This window comes from Panthera pardus, unplaced genomic scaffold, assembly GCF_024362965.1.
Source record: "Panthera pardus isolate Hobbes unplaced genomic scaffold, ASM2436296v1 HiC_scaffold_21, whole genome shotgun sequence".
Taxonomy (NCBI): domain Eukaryota; kingdom Metazoa; phylum Chordata; class Mammalia; order Carnivora; family Felidae; genus Panthera; species Panthera pardus.
Genome location: NW_026526777.1, coordinates 25821694 through 25840183, shown reverse-complemented (window position 1 = coordinate 25840183; position 18490 = coordinate 25821694). Strand labels below are relative to the sequence as shown.

Genomic DNA, 18490 nt, shown 5'->3' with positions numbered 1-18490 from the left:
GGAAAGGAAAGGAAAGGAAAGGAAAGGAAAGGAAAGAAGAGAGAAAGACTCATGGGAAATTTCCTTCAAGGTAAAATCCCTCAAATAGGAAATGACCAGACTGTGCTGGAGAGGAAACAGTGATGTCTGTTCGGCAACAGGGGCAAGACGCAGCTCTTACCATCATTGGGTACTCCTTGAAGTTCTATATTGGTTGTTTTGGGTTTCTTCTTAGGTGGCTGGGACCCATCTGCTGAAGACTGCCTCTTCTTCTCTGAACTAGCCCCTTCATCCATCAGGGAGGTTTGGACCGCATCCGGTGGGGGGCCATAAGGATTTTCTTCCGGATCTTCTACCTCAGGGGCAATGGGTAAATATAATAGAGCCTTTGAATCTTCCAGCTCTTCATCACTATTTGGAACAGGATCAGCCAAGGGATTGGAAAAAAGAGGAGACAGTTGCTTAAACCATGAACCCTTCCTCTAGGGCAGAATCACCTATATTAACCATAAGCAACAGGTATGGATCTAGAACTTTAAGAAAGCCAAGATGAGTTAAGGGAAATCTGACTATACCGATAATAAAATCAGTCATAAAAATAAACAGCATAAATGAATTATTTCAGTTTTTCTTAAGATTCTCTATCAGGGGAACAGGGACGGGATTTCTTGTACACCAAAGACATTATCATTTTGAACTAATGAACGAAGGCTGACAGAACAGCCAGGAGGAGGGGGAGCAGGAGCAGCAGCACCCTGAGGTCTCACGTGCAGAGGTGGCTCACCTGCTACAGAAGGCAGCAATAGGGTCCACACTGGTGACATCCACTTCCTCATCCTCTGCAGCATCAGCCCCTGCAGGAGAAAAACACAGTGGAGGTATGAGAAGAAGTATAAAACTGCTTTTTACTTGCAGCCTAATGATATCCATACACTAAAATTCCAGAGAAACAAAAAAGGAAAACCAAATAGTTCAGTATACTTAATCATTCAACAAACACATGCTGAATTTCCACCCCCATGCCGAGCACTGCTACGTGCCGCATGTAAATCCTCATTTAACCATGTGCAATTAATCAGGAAACACACACAGAAATGGCAGGAGTGCTGTGGAACCCTAGGAAAAATGAAAAATGCCCATGGAAGCCCTCCGTCAGTGCCTACCACCGAAAGACTCTTGAAACACTGTCAAAACTGTGTGAGCTTGGGGCGCCTGGGTGGCTCAGTCGGTTGGGCATCCGACTTCGGCTCAGGTCATGATCTCACAGTCCGTGAGTTCAAGCCCTGCGTCAGGCTCTGTGTTGATAGCTCAGAGCCTGGAGCCTGCTTTGGATTCTGTGTCTCCCTCTCTCTCTGCCCCTCCCCTGCTCATGCTCTGTCTCTCTCTGTCTCAAAAATAAATAAAAACATTTAAAAAAAATTAAAAAAACAAAAAACAAAAAACTGCGTGAGCTTGAAGAAAGAGAGACTGCAGTCAAGAAATCTTACCCGTCTGCTCAGGCTCACTCTTATCTTCATCTTCAATATCAAACTCTGATTCCCTTTCCTCATATTCTACATTTTCATCCAACTCCTTGAAGTCTGGGGCAAATGCACTCCAATTTTCCTATGCCACAGACAAAATACACTACTTAACCACATGAGACAGCAGCAGTCTATGAGCTACACGTTACTGATATAAGTGAAAGATCGGAGGATGTAAGAGACGCAGAACTCAGAGACCAAACCTGGCAGATAATAAAAATCAGGCATCTGTAAGGTTTTATTATCTTAAGGTATTTCGATCTTAAACATTCTCTTATTAACCATAGTTCTTCCATAAGAACTGTCATCTTTAATCTTCTTAGGATGAAGTGATCAGGTAAAACGTTAACATTTTCTTAGGGGTATGCAAATTACAAAGTAAAGGTATTCAAAATAAAACTGGGAAGTAAAACAGAAACTAACTGAGCTGAAAGTAAGAAGAGCAAAAGAGAACTCTCTCTCAGGTGAGTAACAGAAAAATACAACAGGCTTTCTCCCTGAAAACAGAGCTAGTAAATCAGCTTTGGGCTAAATCTCTCCCACCAAAATAAAGCAAAACTGCATCTATACTTAATTAAGTTACAAGAAGTACATGCAAAAGAAATTAAACAGGTCATTTTTAGCTTACTAACTGTAAGGTTCTTGGATATAAAGAAAGGGTGTCTAGCTTCAAAGCAATTAAACCAGAAAAAGACTTACTACTTGATTTTGTGCCCAGATAGATACCACTCCACTTGAAATGGATGCTATGATGGGTCGAACAGGATGCCACTAAATTTAAGGAAGGAAAGAAAAATCGGCTCTAAGAATGGATCCGAGATGATGTGTTGCACGTCAGTGACGACAGCAACCTCTCCTTTTACTCACAGCTACATCCAAGAGGAGCTCTCCTCTCGTGCCATGGAGAATCTTCACCAGGTTGCCAATGCTCTTCTCCCAGATGTACAAGGCGTGCTGCCGGGCTGAACCGGCCACTATGTATTCTCCATCCCCAGAGAAACAACATTTCTTCCACGGGGTTCTGAAGGACAAAGAAAGTACCCAAGGAGAACCAGAAGCTGAGCCCAGGTCATGAACTATCCCGTGGTCTCCCAGGTTGTGAGACGTACCTATTTACCAAGTCCTGTAATTTCTGCATAGGTTCGGGCTCTCCATCTCTTCCGCAAGTTAAGATTTCTCTGCCATCATAAACCCGGATTATCCGATCTGCTGTGTTAATTAAAAAGCAACTAGAGAAAGGATAAAAATATCAACACCGAAGGTCAGAAATCTGCTTCTGTTAACATTTTCCGTTACTAACCGTTACTTAGAACAGTACCATAAGACAACTAATAAACTGAGAAGAGACTCAGTGATAGGCTAGAGTAGTTATGTATTTACCTATCACCTTCCAAACCAAAATACAATTTGAAGCGAAAATATGTTGTATACTCTGCGTGTATCCCTGAACCCTATATGCACCAACTAATCTTCAGTGTTTGACTGAAATCCAAGACCTCTAAACTGAAACCAGCTTGCTGAATTCACCAACTGATAGATGTATGTGAATACTTCATTTTCCTGGCCTGTTTTGTACATAACGTATTCTTCCTAATGAGTTAATAAACTAAATCTGTCATCTTAAAATGTTCAAATTTTTACTATAGTGACGCTGGAAATCTAACACAGAAGTTATCTCACTACCTTCTTACAGATTTCACCAACCTTTTCTTAATTCAAGAGAATACTGAACATCAATGTCCTCAAAGTACACACGAATGGTCCTACACAAAACAGGAGGACTGTCACCTCTCTTCCTGACACTGACAACCTGATTCTTGTCGTTTCTGTGACCTACCTACTTCTAGCTGGGTAACCAAACTTACCAGAAAAACACCTGACATTAAAAAGGTAAACAGACTTTATGTAAATAGAATATATGTTCAATTACTATGTGAATTCTGTGACATCAATTCTGATTATTAGAAGAGCTGACTTTGCCCAGTGCTTACCATGTGCCAGACACTGTAGGTCTAAGCACATACCACCCAGATATCTTTTCTGTAAAAGGACTGCCCGACAACCTCCAGAGAAAGAAGAAGTGACTGCTGGTTCAATGTGGAACACTTTATGGACTTAAGAACCAGATACTGACAGTTTGATTACTTTTTAAGTAAACTTTCTTAAAAATGTATGCATAATAGACACAAAAACTGTGAATCTCAATGTATGTTTGCATTCTACTCACTTTTAAAACTGTCCCTAAAAAGACAAGGTCTCACCTCCCCTTCCGGGCAAACTCTATTGACTTAATAGCTGTGGTATTGCTTGTTCCAGTTGTTACTCTGAAGGAAGCAACAAGATCCTGAGAATCTGTTTTTAGGACCAAAATCTAAAGTTCAAAGGGAAAAAAGAAAGTTAAGCATTCTGGTAACTTCAAGTAATTAGATCTGGCTTCTATTTCTAAAGCTGGGTAGAAATATTAACATTTCTGTTCTCATGTATTCAACCTGATTAACGGGTACCGCCTTTTAATTCTTCAAATAAAGGACCGTGTCTTAACCTTTTCTTAAAATAGAATGCTTAGTGTTATTCACAACAGTCAAAAGGTGGAAGCCACCAAAGTATCCATCAACACACGAGTGGGAACACAAGAGGTGGTGCATATATACGATGGAACCGTACTCAGCCACGAGAAGGAGGGGAATTCTGGCCTGCGCTGTGCATGAAGGAATCGTCAGGCCATCAGGCTAAGTGATATAACTTCAGGCCATCAGGTTAAGTGATATAAGCCAGGCACAAAAACACAAATATTGTATGAGTCCACTTACAGGAGGTACCTAGCGTGGCCAAATCTAGAGGGACAGAAAGTAGGGTGATGGCTGCCAGGGGCTGGAGAAGGAGCAAGGAACAGAAGTCCTTGGTAAACAAGTGGCATTTCAGTTCTGCAAGATGAAAAAGGCTCTGGAGATACGTGGTGGTGATCGGTACACAGTAGCGTGAATGTCCTTAATATGACTCAACTGTACACTTAAGAATGGGTAAGATGGTAAGTTTTACGTTGTAATTTATGTTGTGTGTAGTTTACCACAATTTCCAAAAATGGCCACTTTCTAAGACAGTCATGAAATTATACTAGCCTGTATGCCCCAATATCAATCTCCCTCTCGCGCGCGCGCGTGCTCTCTCTCTCTCTCTCTCTCTCTCACACACACACACACACACACACACACACACACACTGCCTAGGGGCACTTGAGTGGCTCAGTCAGTTAAGCGTCCAGCTCTTGACTTCAGCTCAGGTCATGATCTCATGGTTCATGAGTCTGAGCCCCACAACGGGCTCTGTGCTGACAGTGTGGAGCCTGCTTGAGATTCTCTCTCTCTTCCTCTCTCTGCCCCTCCCGTGCTCGCTCTCTCTCTCAAAAATAAACATTAAAAAAAAAAAATCAAGTTTCCTAATGGAACTACAAACTCTAAGCTTTTATTTTATTTTTTTTTAAGTTTTTTTTTTAACGTTTATTTATTTTTGAGACAGAGACAGAGCATGAACGGGGGAGGGTCAGAGAGAGGGAGACACAGAATCTGAAACAGGCTCCAGGCTCTGAGCTGTCAGCACAGAGCCCGACGCGGGGCTCGAACTCACAGACCGCGAGATCATGACCTGAGCCGAAGTCAGCCGCTTAACCGACTGAGCCACCCAGGCGCCCCAACAAACTCTAAGTTTTTAAAAGGGACCTGAAAGCCCAGCTAAACCTGACTTCTACTTCACAAAACCATATGTTAAGCTGGCTTGAATTATACAAGATTTACAGAACCAGGCATTAAAACATTTTCAACAGATGTATTCTACTTTATGCTATGACTTTTAACTTTTATAATTGAGTAACAGCCCCTCATTACTAGCATCCAGCAAAAGGCCCTTCCACCCCTTCCTAAGGCTGAATTAATCCCTCACCACGCTAAATCAAAAGAACAGAAATTATTATGAAGGCATGAGAGGAAAACAGGCTACATTTGCCATCAGCAGGAGACATGCGTAGTCCAGGGATAAAAGAAACGTCAAAGGAAGCAAAACAAGTAAATATGAACGACTGATGCTTATTTCACTAACTTCCAGGCTTACCTTTCCTTTTGCATTTCCTGTATAGATATACTCCCCTCGCCTATCAAAAGATGCAACCACGTTCAAATCGGAGTCATCGTCTACCGGCAGAACAACATGCTTGGAATCTGAAAGGGTCAACATGACAGGAGCAGATTTCATGGGACACACGAGAACCTTGTTCCTGTTTAAAAATATGAATAGTACATTGGCTGTTGCTTTGGTATCAGAAGGCTAATTCTCTTGCCCTTTTCCCTGATGCCTGTCACTACCTTCATCAACTCTCCCAGCCCAAGCAAATTTCAAACGCGGAAAAGCCTAAAATCTAAGTGTCTAATACCAGGGAAACAAAAACAACTGAATACAGCAACAGGATGTAATCATTAAAATTAAATATGAAGTGGGAGCAAACTAGTAGAAATATGTATGCAACAAAGTAACTAACAAACTAACTAAAACCATGTAAAAATACACATTTACGTATATCTCATACGCACGTAAGTGCCTTGTGAGCTATAAAGCACGATATAACAAGCTTTATACTTAAAGAGACCTTGACTAATAGAGAACCCAGAAAAATGAAAACAGTTATGTTTGGGTAATGGAATGGTGGGTAACTCTTTTTCTTAAATGTAGTTGGAATACTGAACTATTTCCGTCAAAAGAAATTCAAATAACTGGCAGGGGTAGGGAGGGACGGGAGGCGTGGAAAGCTCCAGGTCAAGGACCAGTTATTATACTTATTCCTACCTCTGCCTGCTTCCAACGTCTTAATATTGGCCAGTTTTTAATTATAGAGCACTCACTCTCCTTAAAATCTATTCAGGAGAGCCAACCTAGACAGAAACATTATTTTATGTAGAAGGTTTGAAGAGATGTGTACTTTTGCCTCCTAAAACCTTAAACTGAAATTGTCATGAGCCTGGAGCTAGTCCATACAGAATCAGACCCTGCCCCAGGAAAGAACAGCGCAGATTAACATACTGATCTCGTGGATGGTACTGGACTTTTAAGATGGGTGAAGGGAACCGAAACCTCTGGTCACAGTCGCCTGAAAGGACATCCCACTGTGACACTATGTTATCAGTAGAAGCACTCACGAGCTTATGACCATCTCGACTCCAGCTGGAGGGGGGAAAAAAAAAGAATTTAGCACATATTCTAAGTTAAAGTACACTGTAGCGCTCTCATGGATAAAAATGCAGAGTCACACACACCACCCTAGCTGCCGGGGTCAAAAATATTTCCTTTTTTAACATGCACTCAAATCCACAACAAGCTTTCCCAACTAAGCAATAAATAAGAACGTCTACATGACATCTTTATATGTAGTAACCAAAGCTCTTCATAGCTCAAGATAACACTACAAGTGACTCCAGGAAATAAAAACTCAAATGTTTTAGAAGAGTCTACAATTTGCTAGCCCTTAAGTGTTGACATAACAAGTATTTTTCCCCCCTTGGGGGAAAGCAGGGAGTATCTGAGCTTTCTGAGGTTGTCTCAGAAACAGCACCATCACAGTGTAAACAAAACAGTAAAAATAAGTATCTGTTATTTAAAATAACTAAAAAAGGAATGAATTCCTCCTGCTAAGTATAGCTAAACGCCCTGGACAATACACATAAAACAAACAAAAAGACTCTGAAAGGCAGAGAAAGAGAAAAGACAGACTGGCTAGAGACTACAAGATATGAGGAATGACACAACAGAAAGTTCCCTGGATTTTATTTTGCCTTATATATCCCAGACCGAGTGATGGAGAAGCCAATACCCAGTAACACCAATGGAATCACACAAATAAAGCCTCAAGAAGAGTGTGCTTTCATGAGCCAAAGGACCAGGAAAGGACAGCCCAGAGAGACAGAAAAGTTTTAGGCAATAATTATCCCGGCAATCACCATTCGAAAAACTGCAGCCCCACCTCCATCCCAGTCAACGAGGTCTAAATAGAATCTAGACCTCCACTCTTGCCTGGGTATAGCAAGGCACCCTTCCCCACTAACTGTGTTGGTGTGAGATAAAGCTCAGTGGGCCACCAGATTTCCATACCCACCAGCCTGTAATGAGGATTCCCACTACAGTGTAAGTGGAGGCCACATGGGGAACAGGAGGAACAAGACACTCCTATGCTTCCCAGCCAGGATGGAATCAGCCTAGGAGGCCAGTGGAGAGGCTGAACTTCCAACCCCACCCAGCATAATGATGCCAGATGAGAAGCCTGGACTTCTAACCCATCTGGCAGTTAACAAGATGGCACCCTCTCTTCTCTGCTGGTATAGTGTCAGAGGCGGCCAGCTAAAACACAAGATTTAAATAACCTCTACAATCTCAAAACACAATACCCAAAATGTTCAAGTTTCAAATGAAAATCACTATCGACCCAAGAACAAAAAACAGCTCAACTTGAATGACAAAAGACAATCAACAGATGCTAACACAGAGAAGACGCACATGTTAGAATTATCTGACAAGAATTTTAATAGTCATCATAAATATGTTGTAACAAGCCATTATGAAAATGCTTAAAACAAACAAACAAAAAAAAAACCCAGAATGTCTCAGCAAAGAAATAAAAGATATAGAGAAGAAGAGCTGAAATGGGAAGTTTATTTTTTTTTTAATTTAAAAAAATTGTTTGTTTTTGAGAGAGAGCAAGCGCGCACCCGTGCACACAAACACACACACATGCACACAAGTAGGGGAGGGGCAGAGAGAGGAGGACAGAGGATACAAAGCGGGCTCTGTACTGACAGCAGTGAGCTCGATGTGGGGCTCGTACTCATGAACCATGAGCTCATGACCTTGACCAAAGTCGGACACTCAACTGACTGAGCCACACAGGTGCCTCCGAAATGGGAATTTTAGAAGTGAAACACACAACTAAAATAAAAAACCCAATAGATGGGTTCAGCAGCCAATGGAGAAAAAAGAGGAAAGAATCCATTAACTGAAAGAATAATAACTAGCCAATCTGAATTAGAGAAGATAGAGACTAAAAAATGAACAGAGCTTCAGGGATTTGTGGAACTACAATAAAAGATCTATCCACACCATCAGAGTCCTAAAAGAAGAGAAGAAAGAAGGGGGCTTCAAAGTATTAAAGAAATAATGGCTGGGGCGCTTGGGTGGCTCAGTCAATTAAACATCTGACTTCGGCTCAGGTCATGATCTCACAGTTCGTGAATTTGAGCCCCACATCTGGTTCTGTGCTGACAGATCAGAGCCTGAAGCCTGCTTCGGATTCTGCGTCTCCCTCTCTCTCTGTCCCTCCCTTGCTCTCACTCTGTCTCTCTCAAAAAAATGAATAAATGTTAAAAAAAATTAAAAAAAAAAAAAAAGAAAGAAAGAATGGCTGACATTTTCTCAAATTTGGCAGGAGATATAAAACCTACAGATTCAAGAAGCTGAGCAAACAAACATCAAACAGGGTGAGCTCAAAGAAATCAACTCCAAGACAAAGAGACAAACTTCTGAAACCTAAGACAAAGAAAAAACAATCCTGAAAGCAGCAAGAGAGAAAGGACATTTTACCTATGGGAACAATTCACATGACAGAAGATTTCTCATCAGAAACTCTGGAAAAAAGTAGAAGGAACACATTTTGCAAGTGCTGGAAGAAAAATACTGCCAACCCAGATTCTATTACCAGCAAAAATATCCCTCAGGAACAAAGAGGGAATCAAAACATGTGTTACCGGAAGATCTACCCTAAAAGGATGATTCAAGGAAGTTCTCTAAATGGAAAGGAAATGGTAAAAGAAGGAATCTTCGATCACGAGGGAAAAAGAACAATGAAGAGAGTAAAAATATAGGTTTATAACATCCATTTTTTTCTCTTTAGCTTTGATATTTGCGGCAAAAATTGTAACACTGTCTTATGTGGGTCTCAAAGCATACAGAGGAAATATTTACAACAATTATACATGAAAGAGGGTAAACAGAGGTAAGGTTTCGACACTTCACTTGAACTGGGAAGATGTCAACAGCCAGTGGATGGTGATAAATCAGGTGTACACAACATAATACCTAGTATCCACTCAGGTTACACAAATATCCTGCAGCAGTTCCCACTTTTTTATTTTTTAATAAAGTTTATCCATTCATTTTTGAGAGAGAAAGAGGAGAGCAAGAGCAGGGGAGCAGCGGAGAGAGACAGAGAATCACAAGCAGCCTCCACACTGTCAGCACAGATTCCAATGAGGGGCTTGAACTCATAAACCATAAGATCGTGACCTGAGCCAAAGTCAGACGCTTAACCAACTGAGCCGCCCAGGCACCCCTACAGCGGTTCCCTCTTTTCCATGGCAGATACAAAGACCCTGCAATGGATGCCTGAAACCATTAATAGTATCGAATGCCACATATACTGTGCTTTCCTACACATACATACCCACGATAAAGTCTGATTTATAAATTAGGCACAGTAAGAGATTAACAATAACTAATAATAAAATAGAACCATCTTAACAATATACTGTAATGGAAAGTACGTGAATGTGGTCTCCCCCTCTTGAAATCTCTACCCACTCTTCTTGTGATGATCTGAGATGATAAAACGCCTGTGTGAGGGGAGGAAGTGAAAACGATGTAGGCGCCGTGATGTAGCATTAGGTTGCTACTGCCCTTCTGACAGTATGTCAGGAAGAATCATCTGCTTCCTAACTGCGGTTGACCACAGGTAACTGAAACCACGTAAAGGGAAACCACAGGTAAGGGGGACTACTGCAGATAAAGTGGAATTCTAAAAAATGTTCGAGAAACCCACAGGAAGGTGGCGGCGGGGGGCGGGGGGAACAAATGAAAAACAGAAGGGACATACATACGTACATATATAAATAAATAAAATTAAAAAAAAAAAAGAAAGAAAGAAAAACAGAAGGGACAAAGAAACCCCAAACCAGTATTTATCCAAATTTTGTAAACAAGAGATGCTGCTACCTCTGTGGTTAAGAACGCAGGTTCAACAGTCAGACTTAACCTGAAGCCTACACATTACACGTTCTCGCTGTGTGATCTTAGTCAAGTTCTACACCCTCTCAGCTTCAATTTCCTCGCCTATAACATGGGAGCAATATTATCTACCTGGCAGAAGACTGTTGACAGAATTAAGATCAGTATATATACAGTTCTTAGCTCAATGACTAGCACATGACGAGTGCTCAAAAACCATTGACAATTATTTGTGTCAGAGACAAGATGAATGTATTCCCAGACCTGGGACTGAAGGGGACAGGGAAGGCTGGGGTAAAATAAGGAAGTTCTGAATATAAAGGGATCAAGAGCAAGTCTGCATACAAAAGGACTCTCTCCCACCAGATCTAGAACACCTGCAGTCTAACCCCTCAGAAAGACCAGCAGAGGATCCTTTCAGAGAACGTGAACATAAAAAAAGAAGAGGTTTGAAGACGCTCTTTTGTTGAGGGTTCCTAACAAAAAAACCAGCGATCCACCCCATTTCAGTGAAGGGAAAGAGAGTGAGCTAAACTTGCAAATACTGTAACAGCATGTCCGTGGATAATTTCTGAAATTAACAAACCAAGACAAAGATACATGTTAATTAGAAATATGAAGAGAAGTATCAGAAGAAATAGACAAAAAAATGAAAGCACAGAGGGCTGGCGTGGGGAGAAACAAGGGACAGCTTTTATTGTTGCTCTTGTGAGCCTTATAGCACGATCTGACTACAGAACTGAGTGCCAGTTCTTCCATTTTTTCTTTAAACCCTTTTGTATTATAATATCCTTTTTTCCCCCCACAGCAACCTTGTATTTCTGTTAAATTAGAGGGGGATCCCATTTTTAAAATTAATTTAAAATTAATCATTAACTAAAAATCTTTAATTTAAAATTAAACTATAAACAAGTGAAACGTAAGAGAGGGTCTCCCATTAAAAAAAAAAAACAAAAAACCCAACAACAATATATTCTACAATTCCAAATTCCACAAGGTGGTACAAAATCGGAAGCTGGGGGGGAAAAAAAACAACCAGAAGCTGGGAACATAGCAGTAAAACGGCAGACAAGGTTCATAAATCACAGCACTTACTATCTCACAGGAAGGTACTCATAAAACAAGTTATTTGCAATAAAATAATAGGAGACACGCAACCATGATGTCAAACTACCGTTTCCCCCTCCCCATGAATATCTTCATCCAAGCCAGAAATCTGAGGATCCTTTTAATCTCCCACTTCCCTCATTCTCCGTTGTCTGCTAAGGACTAGGACTCTTATTTCTGTCCATTCTCCATCGGCAGCACTCAGCTCCGGTCCTACCACAACCGTGCTCATCATCTCTAGCCTGGATCCCTGGGCTTTGCTTATCTACATTCTCTGTCCCCTTCAATCTCTTTTCCATGGGCTATTTTATTCTTTTTTTTTTAACCTTGTTTTTATTTATTTTGAGAAAGACAGAGCCAGCAGGGGAGGGACAGAGGGAGAGGAAGACAGAATCCCAAGTAGGCTCCACACTGTCAGCGCAGGGTCCAATGTGGGGCTCGAACTCATGAACCACGAGATCATGACCTGAGCTGAAATCAAGAGCCAGACACTTAATCAACCAAGCCACCCAGGCATCCCTTTCCACGTGCTTATTTAGAGAGGTTTTTAAATTCATTTTAATTTTTTTTACAGATTTTTTTTTTTTAAATAAAAAGCTCATCGTGTCATTTTCTTTCCTACAATATCTTAATGACTTCACGGTTACCTACAAGGTGAAGTTCAAACTCACAGTATGGCACACAGAGTCCTCTTTGGGGATCTGTTTACTGGCTCTTGCCGTACCCCATCCCCCGCACTACAATCCAGCCATCCTGAACTACCTACAGCTCCCCATCGTCCTGCGCTTGTCTGAAGCGGATGTACCTGTGCCTGTGCAGCGTCCTCTGCTTGGACTACAACTGGCAAATACCTACTTATCTTACAGGTTTGAAGTTAGAAATTATCTCACCTAGGAAGCCTTTCCTGACCACTGTTCTCAGTACATGGGTCATTTCCTCCTTTGCCTCCCCTAAATCTCAAAAACAGTTCTTGTATAGGACCCATGAAGCTTCAGTACTTGCACGTGGTACGTAATTCATGTTCAGTGTTTGCTGAATGAATGAATATATAAGTGAAAAAGTTTATGCACAAAGACATTCACTAAACACGTAGCAGAGAACCAAAGAATTGTTAAATAAATTACAGTTCATCCATGAGAACATATATAGCCATAAAAAAAGTGTTTAGAGGCTATGTAAGCAGGAAATTGTCTGGACGGGATTAGGGAGGAAAAAAGCAAAATATAAAATAGAATACATTACAATTACAAATTCTGTTCTCCAAAAACCATATATAGTGGGGTTCCTGGGTGGCTCAGTCGCTTAAGCATCTGACCCTTGATTCTGGCTCAGGTAGTGATCTCCTGGTTCGTGGGTTCAAGCCCCGCATCAGGCTCTGCGCTGACAGCGCAGAACCTGCTAGGGATTCTCTCTTTCCTGCTCTTTCTGCCCCTCCCCAACTCGTGCACACACACTCTCTCTCTCTCAAAATAAATATACTTAAAAAAAACTATAGAAACATAATAAAATCTTTACAGTAGTAATACTTGGGTAACAGAGTACTATGGGAGACACAAATTCTTTCTGTTTTGCTATATTTTCCGTAATGTTCTACATGATTATATATTATTTTACAATAAAAATATATATATATTTTTTAACAGGTAGGAGTGCTAAGATTGGGATGAGGCTGCACAACTCTGTGAATATATACAAAACCAGTGAATTGGGGGCGCCTCGGTGGCTCAGTCAATTGGGTGTCTTGACTCGGTTTCAGTTCAGGTCAGGATCTCACGGCTCTTGAGTTCAAGTACTGCATCAGGCTCTGCAGTGACAGCATGGAGCCCGATTGGGATTCTCTCTCTCTGCCCCTCCCCTGCTCATTCACCCCCTCTCTCTCAAAATAAACAGATAAACTTTAAAAGAAAAAGAATACCAGTGAATTGTACACTTTGAGTGAATTGTATAGTATGTGAATTATATAGATTTTAATCAAGCTATTAAAAACATTCGCATTTATTTCAATATTGCAAAAACACAACAACAGAAAAATACGAAATGCAAAGGAAATGGAAAAGCTCTAATGGATCATCCAGGCTGGTCCTCTCATTCTGCATAGTAGAGACAAGTTTTGGCCAAAGCTAGTTCATTAGCCGTCAAACCTAGACTGGGATTCAGGCCTCCCCACCATCCAGGGCCTTACAATGTCACTGCCACTTCCATTTACACAAAAGGAAATATGTCACAGTTCCATTAGATCTGGTGAGGTACTTGGGGTGCCTGGGTGGCTCAGTCAGTTGAGCGTCCGACTTCGGCTCACGTCACGATCTCGCGGTTCCTGAGTTCAAGCCCCGCGTCAGGCTCTGTGCTGACAGCTCAGAGCCTGGAGCCGGTTTCAGATTCTGTGTCTCCCTCTCTCTCTCTGACCCTCCCCCGTTCATGCTCTGTCTCTCTCTGTCTCAAAAATAAATAAACGTTAAAAAAAAAAAAAAAATTAAAAAAAAAAAAAAAGATCTGATGAGGTACTGTTTTGGCTCCCAAGTTCCGTTAGAAGAAGAGGTGCCCTACAACAAAACCTTCCAAAGCAGATACAGTAGTCTCCGAGGGGAAGAAAGAAATCAATGGGCATTTATTTATATTAGATTTTAGCTCAATCTATTTGATAGAAAAGCTGAACTACAATTCAGTGAAGGAACAGACAGTGATCAGTGGAACTCCTGGAACTCAAGAACCTGGACAAAGCTGCAGTAGAGGATTTCCAAGGTTCCCTCCTCATAAGATTTTCTCTTCTAAACAAAAGGTCAATATCACAAACAGGACTACAGCTGCCATCTGTAAATATCTCATCTCAGTCCTGAAATAGTCTCAGACAGGGCCTGATTTGGATCCACAAGTACAGTGAATTTCTCCCCCACAAAGGTGCTTCGAGGACAGCACGGGTTCAAGGTCTACAGACACTAGGAGAAACGGTACTACTAATGAATGAATACTTAAAACTCTAAATATTAAAATATCTAGTAAAACGAGATTGGCAATTACACAGCTGGCATCCGTCCCCCTAATTCAACTCATATTACACATATTATGTTAAAATTCCTTACCATAAAGAACAGACAGGATGGATGTGTGCACTAATTATTTTAGCGATGCCTCTCGTCAAGAAATCCCAGATGACAATTCGGCCATCGTTACAGCCAACTGCAAGTAGTGTGCCCCACCTGTTAAAGGTGCAAGTCAGGGCCATGCTGATACAATCCAAAGTTCCATCGGCTTCCTAGAAATTAAAGCAAATACAAGAATATACACAATAATACCCAATAATAGCCAAATTATTTCTTCAAGGTTCTCTCTCATCTGTGATGCTTCTGTTTAATTTACATTACGACACATACCAAAATAATCTCTGTATGTGTTCTTACGCTTATTAAGCTAGACAGAACAAGGAAATATTTATAAGAGCTAACAGAGAATGTTTAGAAACAGATGTAATAAATCTCATACATTACCAGTATAACTCTGTGCACACTGTGAGGGGCAATTAGGCAAAGTATAACAAGATTCGTTAAAGGAGCCATGGTACTGACCCAGTTATCATAGTTCTTGAGATTTATTTCAAGAAAAATAATGTAAAACAAAATCACTAGAACAGCCTACCTGTGCAACATTAGGAAAGTCACATACGTTATTTTATACTCCTATCAAGCCATTTAAAATAATGACTATGGGGGCGCCTGGGTGGCTCAGTCGGTTAAGCGTCCGACTTCGGCTCAGGTCATGATCTCGCGGTCTGTGAGTTCGAGCCCCGCGTCAGGCTCTGGGCTGATGGCTCAGAGCCTGGAGCCTGTTTCCGATTCTGTGTCTCCCTCTCTCTCTGCCCCTCCCCCGTTCATGCTCTGTCTCTCTCTGTCTCAAAAATAAATGAATGTTAAAAAAAAAAAAATTTTAAATAATGACTATGATGACTAAAATAATGACTAAAACCATAGTGACTATACTGAAACACATTCCAAGTATTACAAAACATTTTTACATTTAAAAAAGTGTAAAGCACACTTAGAGCACACACGTTATTACTATGCAAAAACACTGATTCAAAGTAGAAAAACACAGAAAAAAATCTATGTACAGGTGATCGTACAGTTTATGAAAAATCCTTCCAAGTATTTTTTTTTTTTAATTTACTGGGAAATGAACTATTTAAGATTTACAACATTATGGTGAGGTTTTCCACCAATATTGCCTATTTCCCCTCTCCTCGAAATAAAGCACCGAGTTCCTTATTATAGCAAAAGAGGTACCACCACACTTAATGCTGTCCAAAAAAAAAAAAAGGGGGGGGGGGGTGAGGGGATCAAACTACATTTTCCACCCAAACACAAAAGCTAGCCAGTTACCATATTCCTAAATTCACAGTAATACTATACTCTTACCTCTGGATAATTCTGCCCAAAGGACTCTGCAACAAAGCAAAAAAGAGTTCATGGAGCATGTGCAACACGTGGAGGGACCCCTCCCCCCGCCCCCGCTTAGGGCTGGTGGATGCAGTGGTTCGCAAAGCGTGGACGGGGAACTGCCTGGACGGGCCAGGGACTTCAGGGGGTCACACTTATTTTCATTATCAAACCAAGATGGCATTTGACTCTTTACTCTCAATATCGCTTACGTTTACAGATGACTTGTCCTGAGGCCCCCCAATCAGTGACATTGCGACAGAGTGAATGCAAAAGTAGATGCAAGAATTCTGCCAACTTCTACTTAGGCAAGCATTAAAGACAATTTGTAAAATTGTAAAACCATGCTATTATTCTATTTTTTTTTTTTTTAGAAAATCGTTATTTTTCATAAAAATGTTACCTATAAACATAATGGGGTTTATTGGTAATGGGGTTATCGTGGTTATTTTTAACTACAAACTTTAAAAAAAATCCAGTCTGTCAAACGTCTCTTATCCAATGAACTCTCTAAAGCCTCATTAATAGCAGCCAACCAGCAGTGACCATTTACCTTCCTAAGAATGACATTTACGTTGTAACATAATCTGGTAGTTGATTAAAGACGCAATTCTCTATATGAAGTTCTTAAGCATACAACATTTGGGTGCCAATACCCCTGAATGCTTTTCCTGTATGAAATGCTGCGTCCACATGGGAATAACAAACGTTTCGAGCTACAGAGGATGGCAATGATTACTGCCTGCTTCTCCGAATTTTCACATCCACAGCAACACCGTCTTTGTCGGTATTTACTTATACAATTACCTAAGTATTTCATTATGGTGGCGCTTAAACTATACTCTGAGAACTACAGGTCCACGAAAGTTGTTTCACAGGGCACTCAAGTAAGATTTCATTTTTAAAAAAAAGAAGCCCAGTGCTTTGACAAAGAAAAGAAAAAAAAAAAGTTTGGAAACCAGTTCTATTACATTCTGTCCTTTATAAAAATTGAAAACCAAAGAGTGAAAACAGTAAAGCTAATCAAAACACAGGCCCTACAGTAAAGAACACTTAGAGGGATGAAACTAAAGGTAAATGTCCCCAGAAGGTAATTATCTTGATTATCTAATGTGAGCCACATTTACGGTGGCTGACTGCATTCAATTATGAAAGAAAAGGGTGAACTGAAATGATGAAACCAGATCAAGAGGTTTTTGAAAGAACTTTTCTCAAGTTACCAAACTAATACGTGTAAGTAATACAGCAATGCGTAATTAAAAAATGGTAGTTTCCTCCCTGCAACCCACTCAGCAAGGTACAAGTTTCCATATGTTTCTATATGCTTATTTGTATAAGCAAATCTATAAGCATATATTTGTATAAGCATTCATATATTTACAGCTGTTTTTTAAATAAAACATGACACATACGATGGGACTTGCTTCCTTAACAATGTAACCTATACATCTTTCCAAATCAGTAAGATAGATCTATATTCACATGGGTGAGAAACAAACCAAAAAAAAAGTATTTATCCAAAAATTAAAAACAACACAAACAAAAAACCACAATCTGGGAATATAAAGTACTCTGGAAGGAGCAGAGTGTGACCTTCTGTGTTGTGATAAGGGAAAACCACATAGAAGATTCTGAGAAAGTCCAGAATCCAGGGATCATTTTAATGTCTGATTACCTCTCAACACAGACTACTGGTTTTGTATTTCCGGTTTATGTTTTTCGGGTGGGTTTTTCTTTTTTGAGGATCATCCTAGTTAACAGAATAACAATAAGGAGTTTAAAGGAGCACAACGAGAAAGTGACATATAAAAAAGACGAGGCTAATCCGGGGCAGTTTTGTTGGGGGGCCTGAGCAAGACGGCTGTCAGGCAGGATTACAGGAGCACAAGGCCCTTTCCTCACAGAATGCTCAAGACCCCTGTCATATGCTCCATCTTGCCACCACCTACCATTTAATGTCATGATCAGATTTCTTAGGTTTTAAAGACCATGCAGGAGGGAAAAAGATGCCCAGAGACGTGGATGCCAAAAAGAAACAAAACCCCAGTCAGAGATGGAACTTCATAACACACTTGATACAAAAAACACGAGTGACTTCTATAGCAAAACGCACCATTTCCAAATCTGACAAAACTGATTACAGAAGAAAAATCCTTGACTGGATCAGTAAGTAGAGAACACATTGAAAGCCTATTAAAGACATACCATTAAAAGTGTGTGTGTGGGGGGGGGGGGGGGAGGACACAGCAGACCCTTAAGGATTTTGTGACCGGTTTCTCCTAAATCTCAAGCAGCAGATAATTACCACGTTATGCAAGCTATTTCCGTGCAGGAAAAAAAAAATATATCAGTTTTTTTTATAAAACCAACATAACTGATACCACAGCTTCATGGTGATAGTACTAAAAAGAAAACAAC

General features: G+C 40.6%; 1 protein-coding gene across 2 annotated transcripts in view; it reads right to left on the bottom strand.

The window, feature by feature from the left end:
• RBBP5 (RB binding protein 5, histone lysine methyltransferase complex subunit) overlaps nt 1-18490 on the bottom strand; it is a 34344-nt gene that overhangs the window by 9598 nt on the left and 6256 nt on the right. For both annotated transcript variants that reach the window (XM_019433160.2, XM_019433167.2), the window contains exons 2-12: nt 16052-16077; nt 14723-14895; nt 6570-6710; nt 5607-5769; nt 3764-3873; nt 2612-2731; nt 2370-2523; nt 2202-2273; nt 1467-1584; nt 764-833; nt 161-390 (exon numbers count right to left, since the gene is read on the bottom strand). In XM_019433160.2, coding sequence (XP_019288705.1) covers nt 161-390; nt 764-833; nt 1467-1584; nt 2202-2273; nt 2370-2523; nt 2612-2731; nt 3764-3873; nt 5607-5769; nt 6570-6710; nt 14723-14895; nt 16052-16077 — 1377 coding nt within the window. The remainder of the gene's footprint in view (nt 1-160; nt 391-763; nt 834-1466; nt 1585-2201; nt 2274-2369; nt 2524-2611; nt 2732-3763; nt 3874-5606; nt 5770-6569; nt 6711-14722; nt 14896-16051; nt 16078-18490) is intronic.